General features: G+C 42.6%; 1 protein-coding gene across 1 annotated transcript in view; it reads left to right on the top strand.

The window, feature by feature from the left end:
- Positions 1–2,145: 2,145 nt before the first annotated feature.
- The window catches only part of LOC137369519 (leucine-rich glioma-inactivated protein 1-like), an 82,638-nt gene continuing 59,279 nt past the window's right edge, over positions 2,146–25,504 (top strand). The window contains exons 1-2 of the mRNA XM_068030779.1: positions 2,146–2,327; positions 2,639–2,710. Coding sequence (XP_067886880.1) covers positions 2,146–2,327; positions 2,639–2,710 — 254 coding nt within the window. The remainder of the gene's footprint in view (positions 2,328–2,638; positions 2,711–25,504) is intronic.

Raw genomic sequence — 25,504 nt, 5'->3', positions numbered from 1 at the left:
AGCAAGAGAACTCCACCACATCTCTGTCCTGGGATTGCTGCAGTGTTCCAGTGAACATCAACGCAAGCTCGAGGAACAGCATCTCATCTACCGATTAGGCACACTACAGCCTGCCGGACTGAACATTGAGTTCAATAATTTCAGAGCATGACAGCCCCCCACTTTACTTTCATTTTTAGTCATTTTTAGTTATTTTTTCTTCCTTCTTTTTTTTTTTTACATTCCTTTTTACATTTTTTACATTTTTTACAATCTTTTTTTGCATTTATTTCATTTCATCTTAGTTTGTTCAGTTTGCTCACCCACTGTTTTTTTCAGGTTGTTTTTCTTCAGGTTTGCACTTGCTGCTGTTCAATATTCAGTATATTCACACCTAATCTGTACTAATGCTTTGTCTTTCAACACACCATTAACATATTGTTTGCCTTTGCTCCGTGACCTTTTGGTCAGCTATGTGGCCTGATCCAATCTGCACCTTCTCCTTTGTTATCTCTTGCCCAACCCCCACCTCACTTGTTTATAATCTGTGACTTTTCTAATATTTGTCAGTTCCGAAGAAGGGTCACTGACCCGAAACGTTAACTCTGCTTCTCTTTCCACAGATGCTGCCAGACCTGCTGAGTGATTCCAGCATTTCTTGTTTTTGTACCCTTTTATTTCTCTGGATTCTAGTTTGACCAATCTATCCTCCCCGCTCACTTTGTAATCTATTTGTGTGTGTGTGTGTGAAAGTCGGAGCATTTTTTTATTATTTTACTTAGATCGGTTTAAGTATAATAAGTTAAGTTAAACTCAAGAAAGCCTTTGATTGGTTCTTTTTATGATCATGGTATGTAAATAGTTAAACACTCACTGAATTGGCAAGTATATCCTTTTCAAAAAAGAAGTAAACCTGCTGTGGTCAAACAAGGAGAGGGAAAAGAGGGGAACTATTCGACCCCTCCTCACCGGATTGTAACTAGCTTTTTATATAGCATCTTATCATATCAAATGTCTCAAAGCACTTCACTATAAATTATTTTTGGAATGCATTGACTTAGTGTATAGGTAACCTGCTGTCAGACCTCAACCAATGATCATCTTGAACTGCCCCATAAGAAGTAGGTGAGACTCTTCTGCTGTCATTTATCTCTGCGCTTTGCTCCCCTCCTGCCTGTGTCTTTTGCTCATGGCTCAAGTGGGAAATCAAGCACATGATCCCTTGCTTGTTCTGCTTCTCATTACAGCTCTGTGTCACATTGTTAACACTAGCTAAAAATAGAAACTACTTTGCATATGTGTCATGTACATGCAACTTACAAAATGCTGCATGAAATTTAGCTTTCCAGGCAGCAACACAGATTAAAATTAGTCCGAGCTTTCTCTGTTTAAAGCTAAATATAGTTCTGTAGGTGTTAAGAGCTAAAATGTAGTCATGGATTATTCAGGTACTACAATTGTAATCTTTAACTTTAGTGTTAAATCAAATGTTACTACCAGGGAATTAATGTATATATTTTAATATCGTAGTGAAATATTGCACATGAATTTATTTGTTAGTTTATACAATTTCTTAGAAAACTCTGTTAACATCATCAGTTCTTATTGAAAGGGGTTCTGCACTAATTGTATTAATGATGCAGTATTCTCTCCCCGTTTACTTCTGTATTACCATATGCTCTATTTAATTTTTCTCATTGCACCTCAACATGTACCGTCTATGAACAGTGTATCGGGACCTAAGATCCATCCATCCATTCTATTTGCTTTTATAAATTCCCAGAGGACTTCAGCATGTACCATTTTATTCCAAAGGGCCCACAATGGATGGCCTGACATTTTGAAAAAAATATAAAAATGTGGATAAACAGCAGAAGATTCAATAAAGGCAAAGCAATATTACGGGATTGTTTTTTTAAAAAATAAATAAAAATAAATAAAAGGGTTCTGTATTGGAAGTTCTGTATTGCCACAGATAATAGAAGATTTCTTGAGTTCACCTTCATATTGGTGAAATGGAAGCAGACCAGTCTATGCTGCACTAGTGAAATATAAATTAGCTCGTGTTGTTGTAAGCATTGGAGAAACGCAGTTGGCTTCAAGGCAACAACCAGTTCATGATCTGGGCTATTCTTTGCTTTGATTGCACCAAGTGTGTATTGAAGAATGGGAAATGCCACAAAAAGGTTCTTGCTCTTGTGGATTATGTATCTGTTGCTCTTAATTGAAGCAAAGAAAACGTCTAAGCAGATGAGATGTCCTGCAGGATGCACTTGCTCGAAAGATAATGCTTTGTGTGAAAATAGAAAATCCATTGCTCACAATTTTCCTCCGGGTGTAGTTTCCTTGTAAGTACTATATCTGTGACATATAATTTTACTGTCTAATGGAAGCAGAGAAGCCTAGCTGTGCTTATTATATAACATTGCATGACTATTGTACGAATAAATGAAAGAATCTCACCTATGTTACACGCTTGTCACGCATCATCTAAAAATAGACTACTGTGAATACAGATTGCCAAATTATTAATGGTGTTCTGGGATATTTAGATATTGGCATCCAGTAAGTGTTGACGCACCTGTCAACAATGTACGGGATTCGATTGATTGAAAGGGCTCAGAATTCTGACATTTTAATTGATACGTTTTGTTTACAGATCGTTTGTGAAGTCTGGTTTCAGTGAAATCCCACAAGGCAGCTTTTTGCACATGCCATCCCTTCAGCTCCTGTAAGATCAAGTCTCTTTTTCTGTGTTTATTCAGTGGACAATGATGTCTCTGTTTTTCTTCTCATTTTGTTGTGTGGAAGCAGCGACTGTATTGGTAGGAGGGCATGCCAGGAGGGGTTTAATGTGTAGCAGTTGTTATTCCCAGAATAATTTAACACTGTCATAGTACAAGATGAGGTTAATACAAAGATTTCCATTGGAGATGGTAAAATAATAACAGGACTGTCTGAAATCATAGTGTAATTACAAAACATAATGAAGGAAAAAAAATCTATATTTACAAATATCTGCATTGGAAAACTCAAAAGCAATAGCTGTAAATTATAAGTGTTTTTACATTGTGTAAGGAGGACCTATGATGATTTGTATTTTTTTACATATTAGTCTTCAAGCAGCATATTAAAATGACATCAGTTTTAGCTCACATCTTGGTGATGAGATCTACAAAATGCAGTGGAAAAATCTCATCCCACCCAATAATTTTGTAATGTTTGGAGAGAAAGGGATATTTAAATATCCAGGGTACTGCATCCAAACCCAACAAAGGAATCATTTACCTTTTGGCTTCTCAATCCTATAAGGACTGCAGGAATATTACTGCAGCAAAATATCTAACAGCACAGGATTACAATTTTTCAAAGAATTAGCTCAAAAATGCTGTGAATTCTTAGGAGGATTGTTTGAGGAACACATTGTCCAAACTGAAATTTCCTCTAAGTGTTTCAGGTCCAAGGCAGTACTGCTGAAGCAGCATTTTAATAGACTTGTGGAAAACAGCATTCTGATAGATAATTTGAAAATCATCACATAATTATGGCTATAGCATCTTATACTGGCCTTGGAGCCTTGCCTGTGACGTGGTGATATTGCTCATAGTAACTAGATTCTTCACCTAAAGATAGCCCATTTTTATCACTGTAGAGAAGAAGGAGCTTGCATTTCTATAGCACTATTCAGGACTGCAACATCCCAAAGCACTTTACAGTCAAGAGGGTACTCTTGAAGTATAGTCACTGTTGTAATGTAGGAAACACAGCAATTTAAACACTAAGCTCAGACAAACAGCAATGGGATAATGACCAGGCATTGGCCGAGGGATAAAATTGGCCAGAATTCCACTGCCCTTCTTTGAAAGAGCGCCATGGGATCTTTTAGATTCACCTTAGAGGGCAGGTAGGGTCTTGGTTTAATTTCTCAGCTGAAAAGCAGGGTGGCATAGTGGCGCAGTGGTTAGCACCACAGCCTCACAGCTCCGGTGACTTGGGTTCAATTCTGGGTACTGCCTGTGTGGAGTTTGTAAGTTCTCCCTGTGACCGTGTGGGTTTCCTCCGGGTGCTCTGGTTTCCTCCCACATGCCAAAGACTTGCAGGTTGATAGGTAAATTGGTCATTGTAAAAAAAAATTGTCCCTAGTGTAGGGAGGAGAATTGAGGGAAGGTGGGGATGTGAGAAGGAAAATGGGATTAATGTAGGATTAGTATAAGTGGGTGGTTGATGGTTGGCGCAGACTCGGTGGGCTAAAGGGCCTGTTTAGGTGCTATATCTCTCTATGACTCTGACAGTGTAGCACTCCCTCAGTACTGCACTGGAGCATCAGCCTAGATTATGTGTACAAGTCTTGGGAGTGGGATTTGAATCTACAACTTTCTAGTTCTAAGGTGTGAATACTACCCGTTGAGCCAAGGCTGACCTCCTTATCCACATTTCTAATTAGAATTTTTTTTTTTAGAATATTACAGCGCAGTACAGGCCCTTCGGCCCTCGATGTTGCGCCGAGCTGTGAAACCATCTGACCTACACTATTCCATTTTCATCCATGTGTCTATCCAATGTCCACTTAAATGCCCTTAAAGTTGGCGAATCTACTACTGCTGCAGGCAGGGCATTCCACGCCCTTACTACTCTCTGAGTAAAGAAACTACCTCTCACATCTGTCCTATATCTATCACCCCTCAACTTGAAGCTATGTCCCCTCGTGTTTGCCATCACCATCCGAGGAAAAAGACGCTCACTATCCACCCTATCTAACCCTCTGATTATCTTATATGTCTCTATTAAGTCACCTCTCCTCCTCCTTCTCTCCAACGAAAACAACCTCAAGTCCCTCAGCCTTTCCTTGTAAGACCTTCCCTCCATACCAGGCAACATCCTAGTAAATCTCCTCTGCACCCTTTCCATAGCTTCCACATCCTTTCTATAATGCGGTGACCAGAACTGCACGCAATACTCCAGGTGCGGTCTCACCAGAGTCTTGTACAGCTGCAGCATGACCTCGTGGCTCCGAAACTCGACCCCCCTACTAATAAAAGCTAACACACCATATGCCTTCTTGACAGCCCTACTAACCTGGTTAGCAACCTTCAGGGATTTATGCACCTGGACACCAAGATCTCTCTGCTCATCTACACTAACAAGAATCTTCCCATTAGCCCAGTACTCTGCATTCCTGTTACTCCTTCCAAAGTGAATCACCTCACACTTTTCCGCATTAAACTCCATTTGCCATCTCTCAGCCCAGCTCTGCAGCCTATCTATGTCTCTCTGTACCCTACAACATCCTTCGGCACTATCCACAACTCCACCGACCTTAGTGTCATCTGCAAATTTACTAACCCACCCTTCTACCCCCTCTTCCAGGTCATTTATAAAAATGACAAACAGCAATGGCCCCAAAACAGATCCTTGCGGTACACCACTAGTAACTAAACTCCAGGATGAACATTTGCCATCAACCACCACCCTCTGTCTTCTTTCAGCTAGCCAATTTCTGATCCAAAGCTCCAAATCACCTTCAACCCCATACTTCCGTATTTTCTGCAATAGCCTACCGTGGGGAACCTTATCAAACGCCTTACTGAAATCCATATACACCACATCCACTGCTTTACCCTCATCCACCTGTTTGGTCACCTTCTCGAAAAACTCAATAAGGTTTGTGAGGCACGACCTACCCGTCACAAAACCGTGCTGACTATCTCTAATGTACTTATTCTTTTCAAGATGATTATAAATCCTGTCTCTTATAACCTTTTCCAACATTTTACCCACAACCGAAGTGAGGCTCACAGGTCTATAATTACCAGGGCTGTCTCTACTCCCCTTCTTGAACAAGGGGACAACATTTGCAATCCTCCAGTCTTCCGGCACTATTCCTGTCGACAATGACGACATAAAGATCAAGGACAAAGGCTCTGCAATCTCCTCCCTAGCTTCCCAGAGAATCCTAGGATAAATCCCATCTGGCCCAGGGGACTTATCTATTTTCACACTTTCCAAAATTGCTAACACCTCCTCCTTGTGAACCTCAATCCCATCTAGCCTCGTAGCCTGAATCTCAGTATTCTCAACAACATTTTCTTTCTCTACTGTAAATACTGACGCAAAATATTCATTTAACACTTCCCCTATCTCCTCTGATTCCACACACAACTTCCCACTACTATCCTTGATTGGCCCTAATCTAACTCTAGTCATTCTTTTATTCTTGATATACCTATAGAAAGCCTTAGGGTTTTCCCTGATCCGATCCACCAATGACTTCTCGTGTCCTCTCCTTGCTCTTCTTAGCTCTCCCTTTAGATCCTTCCTGGCTAGCTTGTAGCTCTCAAGCGCCCTAACTGAGCCTTCACGTCTCATCCTAACATAAGCCTTCTTCTTCCTCTTGACAAGCGCTTCAACTTCTTTAGTAAACCACGGCTCCCTCGCACGACAACTTCCTCCCTGCCTCACAGGTACATACTTATCAAGGACACGCAGTAGCTGCTCCTTGAATAAGCTCCACATTTCGATTGTTCCCATCCCCTGCAGTTTCCTTCCCCATCCTATGCATCCTAAATCTTGCCTAATCGCATCATAATTTCCTTTCCCCCAGTTATAATTCTTGCCCTGCGGTATATACCTGTCCCTGCCCATCGCTAAGGTAAACCTAACCGAATTGTGATCACTGTCACCAAAGTGCTCACCTACATCTAAATCTAACACCTGGCCAGGTTCATTTCCCAGTACCAAATCCAATGTGGCATCGCCCCTGGTTGGCCTGTCTACATACTGTGTCAGAAAACCCTCCTGCACACACTGGACAAAAACTGACCCATCTAAAGTACTCGAACTATAGTATTTCCAGTCGATATTTGGAAAGTTAAAGTCCCCCATAACAACTACCCTGTTACTCTCACCCCTGTCGAGAATCATCTTCGCTATCCTTTCCTCTACATCTCTGGAACTATTCGGAGGTCTATAAAAGACTCCCAACAGGGTAACCTCACCTCTCCTGTTTCTAACCTCAGCCCATACTACCTCAGTAGACGAGTCCTCAAACGTCCTTTCTGTCGCTGTAATACTCTCCTTGATTAACAATGCCACACCCCCCCCTCTTTTACCATCTTCTCTGTTCTTACTGAAACATCTAAATCCCGGAATCTGCAACATCCATTCCTGCCCCTGCTCTACCCATGTCTCCGAAATGGCCACTACATCGAGATCCCAGGTACCAACCCATGCTGCAAGCTCACCCACCTTATTCCGGATGCTCCTGGCGTTGAAATAGACACACTTTAAACCAGGTTCTTGCTTGCCAGTGCCCTCTTGCTTCCTTGTAACCATATCCCTGACCTCACTACTCTCAACATCCTGTACACTGGCACTACAATTTGGGTTCCCATTCCCCTGCTGAATTAGTTTAACCCCCCCCGAAGAGCACTAGCAAACCTCCCCCCCAGGATATTGGTACCCCTCTGGTTCAGGTGAAGACCATCCTGTTTGTAGAGGTCCCACCTACCCCAGAAAGAGCCCCAATTATCCAGGAAACCAAATCCCTCCCTCCTGCACCATCCCTGCAGCCACGTGTTCTACTCCTCTCTCTCCCTATTCCTCGCTTCGCTATCACGTGGCACGGGCAACAACCCAGAGATAACAATTCTGTTTGTTCTTGCTCTAAGCTTCCACCCTAGCTCCCTAAATTTCTGTCTTAAATCCCCATCTCTCTTCCTACCTATGTCGTTGGTGCCTATGTGGACCACGACTTGGGGCTGCTCCCCCTCCCCATTAAGGATCCCAAAAACACGATCCGAGACATCACGAACCCTGGCACCTGGGAGGCAACATACCAACCGTGAGTCTCTCTCGTTCCCACAGAACCTCCTATCTGTTCCCCTAACTATGGAGTCCCCAATGACTAATATTCTGCTCCTCTTCCCCCTTCCCTTCTGAGCTACAGGGACAGACTCTGTGCCAGATATCTGTACCCCATTGCTTACCCCTGGTAAGTCGTCCCCCGCAACAGTATCCAAAACGGTATACCTGTCGTTGAGGGAAACAGCCACAGGGGATCCCTGCACTGCCTGCTGGTTCCCTCTCCTTCCCCTGACGGTAACCCATCTACCTACTTCTTTTACCTGAGGTGTGACTACCTCCCCATAACTCCTCTCAATAACCTCCTCCGCCTCCCGAATTATCCGAAGTTCATCCAGCTCCAGCTCCAGTTCCCTAACGCGGTTCTCGAGGAGCTGGAGTTGGGTGCACTTCCCACAGATGCAGTCAGCAGGGACACTCTTGGCGACCCTTACCTCCCACATTCTGCAGGAGGAACATACAACTGCCTTAATCTCCATTCCCACTATTCCAAATTCCCAACAAATCTACTGAAAAAGCAAAAAAACAAAAAGTCAAAACTTGTTAGGTTAGCAATCCAACGGACAGAACTTCCTAAATAAAAAGTTTACCTTATCAACACACCAGAGTCCTTTTTTTTGGTTAGAGGAGGAGGGTGGGTGGGAGACACTACACGTGTAGTGTCTCGGGTACAGCCACCACACAAATATATACCCTTTTCCTTACCCAGCAGTCCCCTGGTCCTCCGAAAACAAAAGGGAATTCACTTTTAAACTTACGCTGAAATTGACTTCTCAGCTGTAAGCCCGTTCACGCACCTCCGTTGCTATCAACGCTGCAGTCACCGAAACTAAAAGAAAGAGATTCTAAACCACACAAATATATACCCTTTTCCTTACCCAGCAGTCCCCTGGTCCTCCGAAAACAAAAGGGAATTCACTTTTAAACTTACGCTGAAATTGACTTCTCAGCTGTAAGCCCGTTCACGCACCTCCGTTGCTATCAACGCTGCAGTCACCGAAACTAAAAGAAAGAGATTCTAAACCACACAAATATATACCCTTTTCCTTACCCAGCAGTCCCCTGGTCCTCCGAAAACAAAAGGGAATTCACTTTTAAACTTACGCTGAAATTGACTTCTCAGCTGTAAGCCCGTTCACGCACCTCCGTTGCTATCAACGCTGCAGTCACCGAAACTAAAAGAAAGAGATTCTAAACCACACAAATATATACCCTTTTCCTTACCCAGCAGTCCCCTGGTCCTCCGAAAACAAAAGGGAATTCACTTTTAAACTTACGCTGAAATTGACTTCTCAGCTGTAAGCCCGTTCACGCACCTCCGTTGCTATCAACGCTGCAGTCACCGAAACTAAAATGTTCGAAACTAAAACTAAAATGTTCTTCAGATTCAAGAATTGGAGGCTTTATGGGTTTTAAGAAGGAGACAGATTCCTTGGTAAGGGTCAGGTTAATAATGTTACCAGCCTTCAGCCAATCTTTAAGGTCTCTGGTGATATGGTGGGTGACAGTGTCCCTGGAACATGTTGCTGGCTGGTGTGGTGTACGTTGACACTGTATACCTTCAAGAAGGAGCTGGACTGGTTCTTGACTAGGATTGCATCATACAGAAAGGAACTGGATTTATAGGTAACACTTAGTCCATGTGATCTCCTGGACTGGTCTTGAGGATTGAATGGGAATTTTCCAGAGTAAATTTTTCCTTCATAAGAGCATATGAAATAGGCCCTTTGAGACTGCTCTGCCATTCAACAAGATCATTGCTGATTTTCTACATCAACTCCACCTTCCTGCACTATCCCCATATCCCTTAATTCCCAAAAATCTATTGATTTCTGTCTTGAATATACGAATTGACTGAGCATCCACAGCTCTCTGGGATAGAGAATTCCAAAGATTCACAACATTAAATACATGAATAGGTTGGGAATAGAGGGATACGGTCCCCGGAAGTGCAGAAGGTTTTAGTTTAGGTAGGCATCAAGATTGGCGCAGGCTTGGAGGGCCGAATGGCCTGTTCCTGTGCTGTACTGTTCTTTGTTCTTTATTTGGAGTGAAGACATTTCTCCTCGTCTCAGTGCTAAACGGCTGACCTCTTATTCTGAGACTGTGACTCTGTGTTCTAGATTCCCCAGCCAGGGGAAACAATTTCTCAGCATCTACTTTCTCAAGCCCCTTAAGAATTTTATATGTTTCAATTAGATCATCTCTCATTCTTCTAAACTCCAGGGAATATAGGCCTGGTCTACTCAATCTGTCCTTGTTGGACAATCCTGTCATCCCAGGAACCAGTCCAGTGGACCTTTGTTGCACTCCTCTAGGGCAAGTATGTCTTTCCTTAGGTAAGGTGAAGGTAAGGTGACCAAAACTGCATACAATACTCCAGGTGTGGCCTACCTTTATAATAGTAGTCAGACTTCATTACTGTTATATGCCAAAAGCTAACATACCATTTGCCTTCCTAATTTCTTGCTGTACTTACATGTTAACATTCTGTGATTCATGTACAAGGACACCTGGGTCCCTCTGAATGCAAATGTTTCCCAATCTTACACAACTCAAAAAATATTCTGCTTTTTTACTTTTCCTACCAAAGTACTAGTTCCTACTTCACCACATTGTATTCCATCTGCCATGTTCTTGCCCACTCACCCAACCTGTCTATATCCCTCTGTAGCTTCTTTGCATTTTCCTCACTGCTTATTTGGATACATTACACTCAGCCCCCTCATCTAAGTCATCAATGTAGATTGTAAATAGCTGAAGTCCAAGTACTGATCCTTGCAGTACCCCCCCTAGTTACAGCCTGCCAACCTGAAAATATCCTGTTTATTCCTATTGCCTGTTTTCTGTCCATTAACGGTGTCAAATTTTGTTTGATAACACACCTGTGAAGCACCTTGGGTTGGTTTACTTTTTTTTATTTGTTTGTGGGATGTGGGTGTCATTGGCTAGGCCAGCATTTATTGCCCATCCTAATTGCCCTTGAACTGAGTAGCTTGCTAGGCCATTTCAGAGGGTATTTCAGAATCATTTCAGAGTCAACCACATTGCTGTGGGGCTTGGGAAACATCCAGTCAGGATGCTCCTGGCATCATGAGGTGTGGGGCAGTGTTGGTGGACTATTTGATTTTTTCCTGCCCATCAATGTATATGTTTATAAGTATGGATGCTGTTGTTACCTCTCCTGCCATTAAGAAGATGTTCTCCCTAACACTGCATGGTCACAATTAAAATCCAGATTTCATTCTTTGGTGGGTCATAACTACAACTAGCCATCAAATTACCTACTTACAAATGCAAAGAACCAGTTGCCCCACACACTGCTTCCGGATGATCTCCAGTTTCTAGTTAAAGATTGTAGTGCAGTGTGTATGGTAAATGTTAGAATTCGTAATGTCAGTAAAACATTGCGGGTGCAGGAAAAAGAAGTAATTCTACCCCAAGGAAGGGTACTCCTTCGCCTAATTAAAATTATTGGCTATTTGTCATGTCTTAATTGATTATTTTTCCCTTCCCCATTTCCACGATGAAATATGCTGGAAGAGTCATTCTGATTGTAACAATTATTCAATGAATCTTTTCATTTATCTATTTGGTCCTGTTTTGCCCCTTTCACAAGTGTAGACTGTGTCTATGTTTGAACGGTGCAAACTGATATTTTTTCTTTGTACAGCTTTTTAACTAACATTTTCCAAATGTTGAAATCTTGAAACATCTTTCTCAGTTGATAAAGCTGTGTAAGTGAGTCATATTATAAAGCAGATGGTAGAGAGGGAAGTAGCGATCACAGAGATCCTAATCTGATATAGTAAAGCAAAATACTGGGGATGCTGGAAATTAGAAGTAAACACAGAAAATGTGGGAAATACTCAGCAATCTGATATAATGGTTGTTAACTATTTTATGTGCTGTGAAAAAAATCCAGATTTGACCAAAAGTTTTGTATATAGGATTGAAATCATGTTTAAAACACGAGCAACAGCAAACCTGGTGAATAGATTGCTCTCAGACCTTCCTGCCGGAATGAGGCAGGGCTGCCCGCTATCTCCTTAACGATGCCCATGCACTATTCATATTCCCACTCTACTGACTCCCTGGTATCATTGTGGTGTGTGAAGAGATGCCAGGGAAGGATGGGTTTCTCCCTGCAGGGTGAGAGCAAGTTACATAGTGAGTAGTAATGTTTCTGCTTGCTCCATTTCTGTAAGAAACAGCTTTCTTTGACTTTCTGATTTTTTTTCTTTCGTGGTCCTCTAGCAACATTCTAAGTAGGCATTCATTGTGTGACCTGAGTGTGACTATTATGTCTCCTGGTTGTTTTATGGTTCCCATAAGTTAGAAAAAACATCACACTTTAAGCTTGGAAAGGCTTGAGCTCTTTGTTTAATCATTCAGCCACCATGCTCTCTGGTATGGGACTCTCCAGGCTGGGTTCCTGTTACACATCACATGACTCTCTAGTGCAGCTGTGAATGTGGCCCCCCGGAACACTTACACAAAACAATTAGTTCCTAGCTAATTAGTTCCGAGCACTTTACAGATAGTATAACAATATATAATATCTCTCTTTCTTTAAAATCATAATGCCCCTATATCAATATAACTGTCCCAGTCATTAACTTCTTTAAACTAAAAAAGATTATCAACCGACTTTTGGAAATAATCTGAACCCCTTTTTAGAGTCTTTTATAGCATGCATTCTTTTCTAAAATTATTATTCACGGTATTGCTTAGGTGATAAGATGTTGTGCCTCCATCTTGTAGATTTGGCATTTGTTGCTGTCAGCGGTGAGTTGGCATGATGTACTGGCGACGTTGTGTCACTTGTTGGTGATGTTGTTAATGTTGTCTCGCTGGATAGTGATGTTTCCAGTATTGTTGATGTTTTTTTCTGTTGTTCCAGCTCAGGTGTAGGTCGAATATGGATTCTGTTCCTTCTCATTTGGTTACCGGTTTCGGTCTCAATGATATATAACATTGGGGTCTCAACTTCACCAACAACTTTTGCTGGGCTCCAGGTTTTCATGATTGGATCCTGTACGTGTACAGTTTGTCCTTTCAACAGCTCGGGTAGGGATTTAGCATACTTGTTGAAGTGTTGCTCTCCTCTTAGCTGTGAGTTCAGTGAGTTTCTGTCTCACTTCCTCCTAATCACTTGGAGGATGTATTTTACTTGGCGGAGTAGTTTTATATTTTCTTCCATTCAACAGATTTGCAGGTGATTTCATATCAGCCTTGAGAAGTGTGGATTGGAGTGACAATAAGGCCAGGTTTAGGTCTTGTTTCATCTCTTGGCATTTCGCAAGGGTTCTTTTGACTGTCTGAGCATGTCTTTCTATAAATCCGTGTTCCAGTGGGCAGTGTGGTGATGAGGTGACTGTGTTGAACCCATACCGGTCAGCGAATTCCTTAAATTCTCTGGATGTAAATTGGGTGCTATTGCCACATATTAATCGTTCAGGAATCCCTTGTTCAACAAACAGAACTCATACTGCTGAGATGATTGTTATGGCTCTCAAGTCTTTCACCTTCCGGATAAAAAGGGAACTTTGAGTGGTAGTCTACGACTATGAGATACCATTCTTGATTGTGTGTGAATAAAAAGACTCCGACAGTATGTCATGGTCTGGGTGGAACTTCAGTAGCTATCATCTCCATTCTGCTGTGTGTTTCTGTATTTGTAGCATATATTGCACGACACCATATTTTCGACATCTTTGTATATGCCTATCCAATACACTCTGAGCTTACACTTCTCCATTCCCATGTGGCCTTCATGTATCTTTTGGAGAAGTTCTTCCTGCATTGTTTTGGGTATAATTATTCTAGATCCGGCCAGCAGAACACCATCTTCTAGTGAGATGTCATCTCTGATAGACCAGTACTGCCGTATTGCTGGCTGTGTGTGCTGTGTCCTGTCAGGCCATCCCTGGATCACTTGCTGAGGGAGCATCTGTAACACCTTGTCCTTGCTGATCTCATCTCTAATTTGACTCAGTTTCGGTGGTGTTTCGTTCGCTAGGTGATGAATCTTTATACTTAGATCTTCTATCTGGTGTTTCTCCTGTGGTGACAACTGAGGTAGGGTATCTGCCGGCACCCTTTCTCTTCCTGGCTTGAATTTCAGAGTGAAATCGTAACTCTGAAGTCTGAAGAATAACCTCTGCAATCTTACTGGTGCTTTACATAGATTTTTCTTGTAGATCTGCTTCAGTGAATGATGATCACTCTCCACTTGAACTTTGTCCCATAGAGATATGTGTGGAACTTCTCACATCCATACACGATTGCCAAATGCTGTCTTTCTATGTTGGCATATCTAGTCTCGGCTGAGGTTAGGACTTTGGATGCGAATGCAATTGGCTTTCCCTCTTGTACCAGGGCTACTTCCAGTCCTTTTGTGAAAGCATCTACTTGCAGAGTGACAGGTTTCTTTCTGTCGCAGTATGACAGACTTGTCTCCTTGCATACTACCTTTTAAATGTTGTTGAAACTCCTGTTTTGTGACTGACCACTGGTATTCTCCACCTTCTTTCATCAGCTCCCTCAGGATTGCTGAGCGGTATGAAGGAGTTCATGTATTGGATCAAGCCAAGGAAACTTCTCAACTCTCTCTTGTCTCTTGGGGCTTCCATCCCAGAGATGGCTGAGATTCTTTTAGGACTCGGCTTGACTCCGTCAGGTGTCCATCATTCTGAAGAACTGGCATTCTGTCACTTTCACAGTGCATTTGCATTTAGCTTAATCCCAGCTTTCCAGGTTCTTTCCATGGCTTTATGTAGATGGTGGTCATGATCTTTTCCATCTACACCATATATATGGATATCACCTGCTATGCTAACTGCTCCTTTGCATCCCCTGCATGTCTCGTCTACTTTCTGTTGGAACACATCCTGGCTCATTTTATGGCTAAAAGGTAGACGCAGGAATTTGTACTGTCCAAAGGGTATGTTGAATGTTGTCAACCGTAAAGATTCTGCATCCAGCTTCACATTCCAGTAGCCATTTCTGGCAGCAAGCTTGCTGAAAACTTTTGCCCCTGCCAGTACTGGTGTGATCTCTTCAAGTATTGGAATAGGGTTGTGATTCCTTTTTTTGCTTGGTTAATACCTTTGGGAGCTAGGCAAATTCTTAGCCGTCCATTTGGCTTCTTGCTCACCACGATAGAATTTACCCAATCTGTAGGCTCTGTGACACTGGCAATTGTTTGCTTGGTGTAGATTTTTTTGTTGTTGTTTCACTGCATCAACCCTGCTGCCTTTCTCTTGCCCTAACTGAAGCCTAGCTGTTTGGGTAGTGAGTGTCTTCATCTGTCTGCTCGTGGCTTCATGTGCTCTGGCAGTGTCTACAGCCTGCGATATTGTGAGCGTGTCCTTTCCATTTAGAGCTTTCTGTACTTCAGGATGTTCAGAACCCAAATTAGCTGATCTGTCAGCCTTTCATCTGTGTCTTTAAATTTACATTTTCTGGCTGCAGTTTTCAATCTTGTTACAAAATTATCTGAGGCCTTGAAATTCATATCGGTGTATCCGATGATTTGATTTTGGCTAGAGATGGGTGCTGAATCTTACAACAATATTGCCTGGGTTTCTGCTGTCCTTTTCACTTAGGTCCTCGCTGTTAAATACATTTAATCCTTTATCTCCTGCCCACAGAAGGATATAGCTCTCCTCTTCGCTAGTGCCTTTTAAGAAACTACTGAATATCACTCTGCACTTTTGTTAAACTTCTCAGACGTCTCTACGACATCATCAGCTTTCCAATTCATAATGCGCTGGAGCTGTGCATTCATTCCGTCCCGGTTGACATTTCGTTTTATCGTTTTCACACTATTCATTTAGTTTTTCTTTCGCTTTCCCCGGCCCTACTTTGGATCAATTTTGTCCAATCTAATTCAGCATTAAATTAGCTTAAAATGTTTTGGGTTTACACACAGACACTTGCTGCCAACATATTATATCTCCTGGTTGTTTTCTGGTTCCCATAAGTTAGTAAAAATAATCACACCCTAAACTTGGAAAGGCTTAAGCTCTATGTTTAATCATTCAGCCACCATGCTCTCTGGTATAGGACTCCCCAGGCTGGTTTCCTGTTACATGTCACATGACTAGTGCCACCATGAATGTGCCCCACCCTGGAACACTTACAATTAGTTCCTAGCTAAGTAGTTCCTAGCACTTTACAGATAGTATAGCAATATATAACAGTGACCTTGTCCTCATCAGACATTTATTCATATGCATGGTCAACATGAATTACTGTATAACAATCAGCAGCAGGAATTCTCACCAATTTTTCCATTGCTTACTCAAGAACACTAAGATCACATGATTTTTGTGAGTTTGGCTAACTTAGAACATAGAACATAGAACATAGAACATAGAACATAGAACATAGAAAAATACAGCACAGAACAGGCCCTTCGGCCCACGATGTTGTGCCGATCCTTTGTCCTCTGTCAAGGACAATTTAATCTATACCCCATCATTCTCCTTTATCCATATACCTATCTAAAAGCCGTTTGAAAGTCCCTAAAGTTTCTGACTCAACAACTTCCCCAGGCAAGGCATTCCATGCCCCGACCACTCTCTGGGTAAAGAACCTTCCCCTGACATCCCCCTTATATCTCCCACCCTTCACCTTAAATTTATGACCCCTTGTAACGCTTTGCTCCACCCGGGGAAAAAGTTTCTGACTGTCTACCCTATCTATTCCCCTGATCATCTTATAAACCTCTATCATGTCACCCCTCATCCTTCTCCGTTCTAATGAGAAGAGGCCTAGAATGTTCAGCCTTTCCTCGTAAGACTTATTCTCCATTCCAGGCAACATCCTGGTAAATCTCCTCTGCACCCTCTCCAAGGCTTCCACATCCTTCCTAAAATGAGGCGACCAGAACTGCACACAGTACTCCAAATGAGGCCTTACCAAGGTCCTGTACAGCTGCATCATCACCTCACGGCTCTTAAATTCAATCCCTCTGCTAATGAACGCTAACACCCCATATGCCTTCTTCACAGCCCTATCCACTTGAGTTGCAACTTTCAACGATCTATGCACATAGACCCCAAGGTCTCTCTGCTCCTCCACATGCCCAAGAACCCTACCGTTAACCCAGTATTTTGCATTCGTGTTTGTCCTTCCAAAATGGACGACCTCACACTTTTCAGGGTTAAACTCCATCTGCCACTTTTCAGCCCAGCACTGCAACCTATCCAAGTCCCTTTGCAGACGACAATAGCCCTCCTCGGTATCCACAACTCCACCAACCTTTGTATCATCTGCAAATTTACTGACCCACCCTTCGACTTCCTCATCCCAGTCGTTAATAAAAATCACAAACAGGAGAGGACCCAGAACTGATCCCTGTGGCACGCCACTGGTAACTGGGCTCCAGGCTGAGTATTTACCATCTAAGACCACTCTCTGCCTTCTATCAGTTAGCCAATTCTTAATCCAACTGGCCACATTCCCCACTATCCCATGCCTCCTGACTTTCTCCATAAGTCTACCATGGGGGACCTTATCAAATGCCTTACTAAAATCCATGTACACCACATCCACTGGTTTACCCTCATCCACTTGCTTGGTCACCTGCTCAAAGAATTCAATCAGGCTTGTGAGGCAAGACCTACCCCTCACAAAACCGTGCTGACTGTCCCGAATCAAGCAGTGTCTTTCCAGATGCTCAGAAATCCTATCCCTCAGCACCTTTTCCATCAACTTGCCTACCACCGAAGTAAGACTAACTGGCCTGTAATTCCCAGGGTTGTTCCTATTTCCTTTCTTGAACAGGGGCACAACATTTGCCACCCTCCAATCACCTGGTACCACCCCCGTCAACAGAGAAGATGAAAAGATCATTGCCAGCGGCTCTGCAATTTCATCCCTTGCTTCCCATAACATCCTTGGATATACCCCGTCAGGCCCGGGAGACTTGTCTATCTTCAAGTTATTCAAAAACCCCAACACATCTTCCCTCCTAACGAGCACTTCCTCGAGCTTACCAGTCTGTTTCACACCGTCCTCTTCAGTAATACACCCCTTCTCATTCGTAAATACCGAAGAGAAGTACTCATTCAAAACCTCACTTATCTCTTCCGGCTCAACACACAGTCTCCCGCTATTGTCCTTGACCGGACCTACGGTCCCCCTAGTCATCCTCATATTTCTGACATACGCGTAAAAGGCCTTGGGGTTTTCTTTTATCCTACCCGCCAAGCATTTTTCATGCCCTCTCTTAGCTCTCCTAATCCCTTTCTTCAGATCCTTCCTGGCCATCTTGTATCCCTCCAGAGCTATGCCTGTGCCCTTTTTCCTCAACCTTATATACGCATCCTTCTTCTTCCTAACAAGACTCTCAACCTCTCTTGTCAACCACGGTTCCCTCACATGACCATCCCTTCCCTGTCTGACAGGGACATGCTTATCAATGGCCCCTACTATCTGCTCCTTGAAAAAGTTCCACATTTCGACCGTGCCCTTCCCTGCCAGCATATGCTCCCAACTTATGCTCCTCAGTTCCTGCCTGACAGCATCATATCTACCCTTCCCCCAATTGTAAACCTTGCCCTGTTGCACATACCTATCCCTCTCCATTACCACAGTGAATGCTACAGAATTGTGATCACTATCTCCAAAGTGCTCGCCCACCAACAGCTCTATCACTTGCCCTGGTTCATTACCTAGTACCAAATCCAATATTGCCTCCCCTCTGGTCGGGCAGTCTACATACTGAGTCAGAAAAGCTTCCTGGACATACTGCACAAACACTACCCCATCCAAACTATTCGATCTAAAGAGTTGCCAATCAATATTTGGGAAGTTGAAATCCCCCATAATTACTACCCTGTGACTTCTGCTCCTTTCCAAAATCTGTTTCCCAATCTGCTCTTCCACCTCCCTGCTGCTATTGGGGGGCCGATAGAAAACTCCCATCAAGGTGACTGCTCCTTTCCTGTTCCTGACCTCAACCCACAGTGCCTCAGTCGGCAGATCCTCCTCGAAAATTCTTTCAGCAGTTGTTACACTATTGGTAGCTTCTATCTATCACCCCCTCAGCTTGGTACAGACCAGCATGCAAAGCTGGGGCCTTCCTGATCTGGGTGCATCACTGCCACACCACTTGCTGTAGCTACAAATTCTGTTGGATGATGATGAAAATGAAAATCAGCAAGTTTAGGATTTTGAAGAAACCTCTCCAGGCTGGCTTGGGTCTAATGGATGTGGGGTAAACATCTCGACATTCGAGTATGGAGTTGGAGGAAAAGGGTGAGGGGTGTGGTGTTCAGCATGATGAATACTAGAAAGAAACACACAAATCTTTTCAACTGACTCCATAATAATGAAATCTAGCAACCCATAGTTTGGGAGTTCAAGTCCTACCATGGCAAGGTGTGAATTGGATTCAATAAATCTGGCAATTCATAGGTTGGCAGCAGACAAATGCTAGCTTGTTGTAAAAATCCAATGCATCACAAAGGATCTACCAGCCCTAATGGGTCTGGCTTACTCGTGACTCCAGTCCAACACTATCAGATTGTAATGTCCTCAGGTTAACCAGAGATAAGGATAAATACTGCCTTGCAAGTGTTGCCCCCACATCCCAAAAACAAATTAAAAATAAAATTAAGGCATATAAGGAGAATTGCAAAGAAATAGTGAACACATTAGAGCCAGTTTTCCTGACCCTTACTCTCATGGAGTGCTCATTTCTCCACAAGCAACGGTCAAGGAAAAAGAGCAGAGATATGGCATTACATAGTTCTAGAGTTTTCCTGGGGGTAGGAACGTGGGTGAGGAAGTTGGTGGGATTGGTGGGGAGGCGGTTATGGTGGTGTAGCGTGGCCATCGTGCAGTTGGCACAGATCGGTCAGGGCTATGGGGAAGGAGAGAGTGCACCTGGGATCCCACTTCATTTTCGAGGCCCTGAAAATGTGGCCCACCTTCTGAATCCCTCCTGACTGGACAGTTCATGATTGCTCCAGGAGGTACGAATGAGTTGTTCACCCAGCCTGCTTCTTTTTGGTTCAAAGGATCACCCTCCCTCACCTACCCTGATGAACTTCTTTGTGGCTGCTCTGCACTGGGGTCCAAACACTGACATTGAGTCAAACCTCCAAGATCCAACATATCTTTGTAAGCCTAAGCTGTGCCTCAGTTCCTTGACCCTTCCGTCAATGCTAAGTCCGGCACAATGTCTTTGTGACTATTACCCTAGTTTTCCAAACATTTATTGCATTTTGAGTAAAACAATTTGTCTGAATGTTTTACGTTTAATGTTTATTAAATTAAAGCTATATGCTTTGGTTTTTCCAGCCTAATTTACTTTGAAGTAATATTCTCAGCATTGAAAATGAGATGATGTAGTTATAGACCCAAAGGATAGAACCACAGAGTATTTGGTTACCTGCATCTCATGATTTTCAATACCATTCTTGGTCAGATATTAATTGATGTCCTTTTTAATTGGCGTAACATTAGTTTTTTCGGGAGTTTGCAGGAAAATCATCTTCAAATCTTGAATCTTTTGAGGTTTTCACATCTGTAGTTCTATAAACTTCCTCAGTACTGAACTGAAGTGTCAGCCTGGGCTTAAGTGTACAAGTCTCTGGAGTGGGAGGTGAGGATGCTACTACTGAGCCAAAGTTGACACCTCTATAACCACCCTACACAACAACAACTTGTATTTATATAGCACCTTTAATGTAATAAAACGTCCCAGAGGTGCTTCACAGAGGCATTATAATATGATACCGCGCCACATAAGGAGATATTAGGGTAGATTCAGCCCATTGTGCCTGTGTTGACTCTTTGAAAAAGCTGTCCAATCTAGTGCCACACTCAAGTTTCCCCCTATACCCCTACAAATTAGTTCTCTTCAATCTCATGTCCAATTGCCTTTTGAAAGATCCTGTAGAATCTGATTCCATCACCTTCTCAGGTAGTGCGTTCCAGATCATAACAACCCTATGTGTGAAATAATTTCTTCTGATTTCACTTCGAGTTCTTTGGCTAATTACCCACCTACTTGTCAGAGGAAACTGGTTTTCCCTACTTGCTCTATCAAAACCCCTCATCATTTTGAATACTTCTTTGAGGTCTCCCTTTAACCTTCTCTGCTCTAAGGAGAACAATCCCAGCTTCTCCAATCTCTCCATGTAACTGAAGTCTCAGATCCCTGGTATCATCCTCGTAAACCTCCTCTGTAGCCTTGATATCTTTCTTAAAGTGTGCTGTCCAGAATTGAACGCAGTACTCCAGCTGAGACCTAACTAGTGATTTGTAAAGGTTTAGCATGACTTCCTTGTTTTTGTATTCAATGCCCCTATTTACAAAGCTAAGCTACTCATATGCTTTCTTAACTGCTGTATCAACTTCTCCTGTTACTTTCAAGGATTTGTAAATATGCACCCTCAGATTTATCTGCTCTTGCACCCGATTCAAAATTGTACCATTTTGATTGTACTGCCTCTCCATGTTGTTTCTCCCACACTTACCCCATTAAATTGCATCTGCCATGTTTCTGCCCATTTCAGCAGCCTGTCTATGTCCTCCTGAAGTCTGTTACTATCTTGCTCGTTATTTGTGACGTTACCAAGTTTCATCATCTGCAAACTTCAAAATTGTACTCTCTATACCCAAGTCCAGATCATTTTTATATAACAAGAAAAGCGATGGTCCTAATACTGACCTCTGGGGTCCCCACTGTATACTTCTCTACAGTCAGAAAAGCACCTGTTCACCATTACTCTCTGCCTCCTATCCTTTAGCCAGTTATGTACCAAGTTACCACCGTTCTTTTTAATACCATGTGCTTCTGTTTTCTGAATAAGTCTGTTTTGTGGTACTTTATCAAATGCCTTTGAAAGTTCATGTATACAACATCTACTGCACTGCCTTCATCAACCTTTGTTACTTCATCAAAGAACTCAATCAGGTTAGTCAGATATGAGTTGCCTTTCACAATCTGTGCTGGCTGTCCCTTTTTAACTCCTGCTTCTCCAAGTGAGAATTAATATTGTGGTTGATGATGGTCTCTAGTATTTTTTTCTCCCAACTGATGTTAGACTGATTGGCTTGTAATTATCAGATTTATCCCTCTCCCCTTTTTTGAACAGGATGTAACATTTGTAATCCTCCAGTCCTCTGGCACCACCCTCATATTCAAAGAGGATTGAAAGATTGTGGTCAGAGTGCTTCTGCTATCTCTACTCCAACTTCCCTCAGCAACCTAGGATGCAACCCATCTAGACCAGGTAAACCTGTTAACTTTGAGTAATGCCAACCTATTTAGCACCCCCTTTCTACTTTTATCGTATCCAATATCTCTACTCCCCCTCCTCTACTGCAACAGTAACTTCATCCTCTTCTTTTGTGAGGACAGATGCAAAGAACCTCAGTCATGCCCTCTTTCTCCACAAGAAAATTTGCTTTTTTGTCCCTAATCAGCTCCAACATTCTTTGAACAGTCCTTTTACTTTTTGAAATATGTTTCTGAAATATTTTGGGCTCCCTTTCATGTTCTTGCTACTCTTTTCTCATACTCTATCTTTGCCCTTATATCCTTTATCAATTTCCCCCACAGTCTTTGTATTCTGCCTGGTTTTCTATTATATTCTGTACCTGACATTTATCATAAGGCTGCTGTTTTATTTGGACCTCTATTTCCCTTGTCATCCTGAGAGCTGTCATTTTGGATGCTCCATCTTTCCTACTTAGAGGAACATGCTTGGTTTGTACCAAACTATCTCTGCCTTGAAGGTGTACAATTGCTCCATTACTGTATTCCTGGCAAATCTTTGTTTCTAGTCCACCTGTGTTCGATCCCTTCTGAAATCACTGAAATTGGTTCCCTTCCAGTTAGGTATTTTCACCTTTGATTTTTCTTGGTCCCTTTCCATAACTGCTTTTAAACCTACTTATGATCACTATTACCCAGATGCCGTTCCACTGCAACAGACTCTACTTGCCCTACTTCATTCCCCTGGACCAGATCTGGCACTACTTCCTTCCTGGTTAGGCTAGAAATAAATTGATGAAGTAAGTTCAAGTTTTAAGAATTCTTCACCCTCTTTGCCCTTTACTGTTTCCCCCCCACAGTCTATATTAGGGTAATTGAATTCCCTGATATTACTGCTCTATTATTTTTATATTTATCTGAAATTTTCCTTCAAATTTGCTCTTTATCTCCTTCTCACTGTTTTGAGGCCTATAGTAAACACCCAGCAATTTAACAGCTCCTTTTCTGTTCTTAACTCTAACCAAATAGATTCAGTCTTTGATTCTTCTGGTATATTGTTCCTCTGTAGAACTGTAATATTATCCTGGATCAATATTGCCACACATGCCACCACCCCCCTCCCCTCTTCTGAATACGTTGTAGCCAGAAATATTTAGTTTCCATTCCTGCCTAAGTTTAAGCCAGGTCTCTGCTTTAGCCACTTGAGCATAACCCCATGTGGTGATTTGTGTCTGTAGCTCATCAACGTTATTCATAACACTCTTTGCATTTCTTTCTTTCTTTCTTCTTTCTTTGGCCTCCTTGTCTCGAGAGACAATGGGTAAGCACCTGGAGGTGGTCAGTGGTTTGTGGGGCAGCGCCTGGAGTGGCTATAAATTCTAGAGTGACAGACTCTTCCACAGGTGCTGCAGATAAAATTGGTTCTCGGGGCTGTTACACAATTGGCTCTCTCCTTGCGCTTCTATCTTTTTTCCTGCCAACTGCTAAGTCTGTTCGACTTGCCGCTCTTTAGCCCCGCCTTTATGGCTGTCCGCCAGCTCTGGCGATCACGGGCAACTAACTCCCACGACTTGTGTTCAATGTCACAGGACTTCATGTCGCATTCATGTTGCATTAACACACATGCATTCCAACAAATATCCTTCAATTTTAGGTTTGAAATTTTTAATTGAGCCCTAGCCTCAACAGCTTTTTGGGAGAGAGAGTTCCAAATTTCATCTACCCTTTGTGTGCTTCTTGACATCACTCCTTCATGGTCTAGCTCTAATTTTAAGGTTATGCCCCCTTGTTCTGTACTCCACCCACCAGAGGAAATAGTTTCTCCTATCTATCCTAGCAGCTCCTTTAAAGATTTTAAACACCTCTCCAGGTGGTTTTGTGTGTTTTTTTTTGTCTATGTATAAAGCATTAGTCAGCTGCATTTTATTGTTATAATTTTTTTTGGGTGAAGCCCTTTGTGGGAAGAGTTTAAGGATTAGTTTGTGCCTGCAATGTGTGTCATGGTGCAGAATTGGCTTGCATGTTAAGCATTAAATGAGAAACCAGTTTGTCACATTCATACTTTGCCCATCTACTTGTTCTAAGGTAATGGCTGGTGGTTTTACCTTGTCTGAGTTTCTGAAGTCTCTGAAGTGCTGAGTTTGCAGCCAAGTTTGGATGCGTGGGGAGTTAACCCTGAAATGCCAAATAAGGGAGCCTGTTTCTGCCTCACATTTAGCAGCATTTCTGCTACTGCATCTGCAAACCTTGCGGCTTGACGGTATCCCCTCATATTGTGGTAATGTTGAACCCAGCAAAAATACCCTCTGCTTTAAACTGCGTATGCAGGTCTTCAAATCCCTACAGTAGGTTATCTCTTCTCCGAATAATCCCAGTTGCCGGTGTTGCACCCCAGGAGCTCACTTATTGTGGATAATGAAGCACCAACCAAGAAGATTCATCCATATATGGGGAAATTTGGCTGCCCATTTCTTGCCTGAGAGAACAGCCACCCCATTGAAGCCAACCACCCCGCACCACTGCAACTTTTAGGTGGGCCTGTAAATGGGCAAGCAGCCCGCATAGCTGAAACAGACAAAAGGCTGCTTAAAATCAGAGTTCTAAGAAAGAAGACGAAGAAAGACTTGCATTTATATAGCGCCTTTCACGACCTCAGGATGTCCCAAAGTGCTTTACAGCCAATGAATTACTTTTGAAGTGTAGTCACTGTTGTGATGTTGGAAATGCAGCATCCAATTAGTGCACAGAAAGCTCCCACAAACAGCAATGTGATAATGACCAGATAATCTGTTTTTGTGATGTTGCTTGAGGGATAAATACTGTTTGGACAATATTATACAACATATGTTAGTTACAGGATTCCAATTGCAATTTTCATATATGCATGTTCCACCCAGTTAGGCCAGGCATTGAGTGGCCCTTGAAGTCCATGACAAAGAAAATGTGATGGGTGTAAAACGGGATGCTGATCTGCTTTCGCTTGTTCTTGTGCTGTTGCTGCTGACTGATTTCCCCCCCATTTTAAAATAAAATTAAGGAAACCAACCCATTTGATCTTTCATTTCAAATGTACAATCTATTCTTCAGCTAAACAAAACAATTCAAGCCTTTATGACATCATTGTTAAGGAAACAAAGCTGAAGATGTCTGGAAAGGCTGTCAGGAGGTTTGAGTTTTTTAAGAATGCCCTGGAGGAAACCACTATTGGCATTGTCAGCACTTGCTCCATTTGTTGGGCCGCAAGTGGAACTCATCTATTGTAGCAATGACGAAGGGGGTCTGCTATATGCCAAAGTTGCTTCTCTCACTGTGGAAGATAATTCCCCAGTTGTCTGCAAGACTGTGACTAGAGCAGCCTATTACAGTGAAGTGAGGATGGGTCGAAGAGCTTCCCTCTCCTTGTTTGACCACAACAGGTTTAAT

Source organism: Heterodontus francisci, chromosome 5 (genome assembly GCF_036365525.1).
Source record: "Heterodontus francisci isolate sHetFra1 chromosome 5, sHetFra1.hap1, whole genome shotgun sequence".
Lineage (NCBI taxonomy): Eukaryota > Metazoa > Chordata > Chondrichthyes > Heterodontiformes > Heterodontidae > Heterodontus > Heterodontus francisci.
This window is presented reverse-complemented; position numbering and strand designations above follow the sequence as displayed.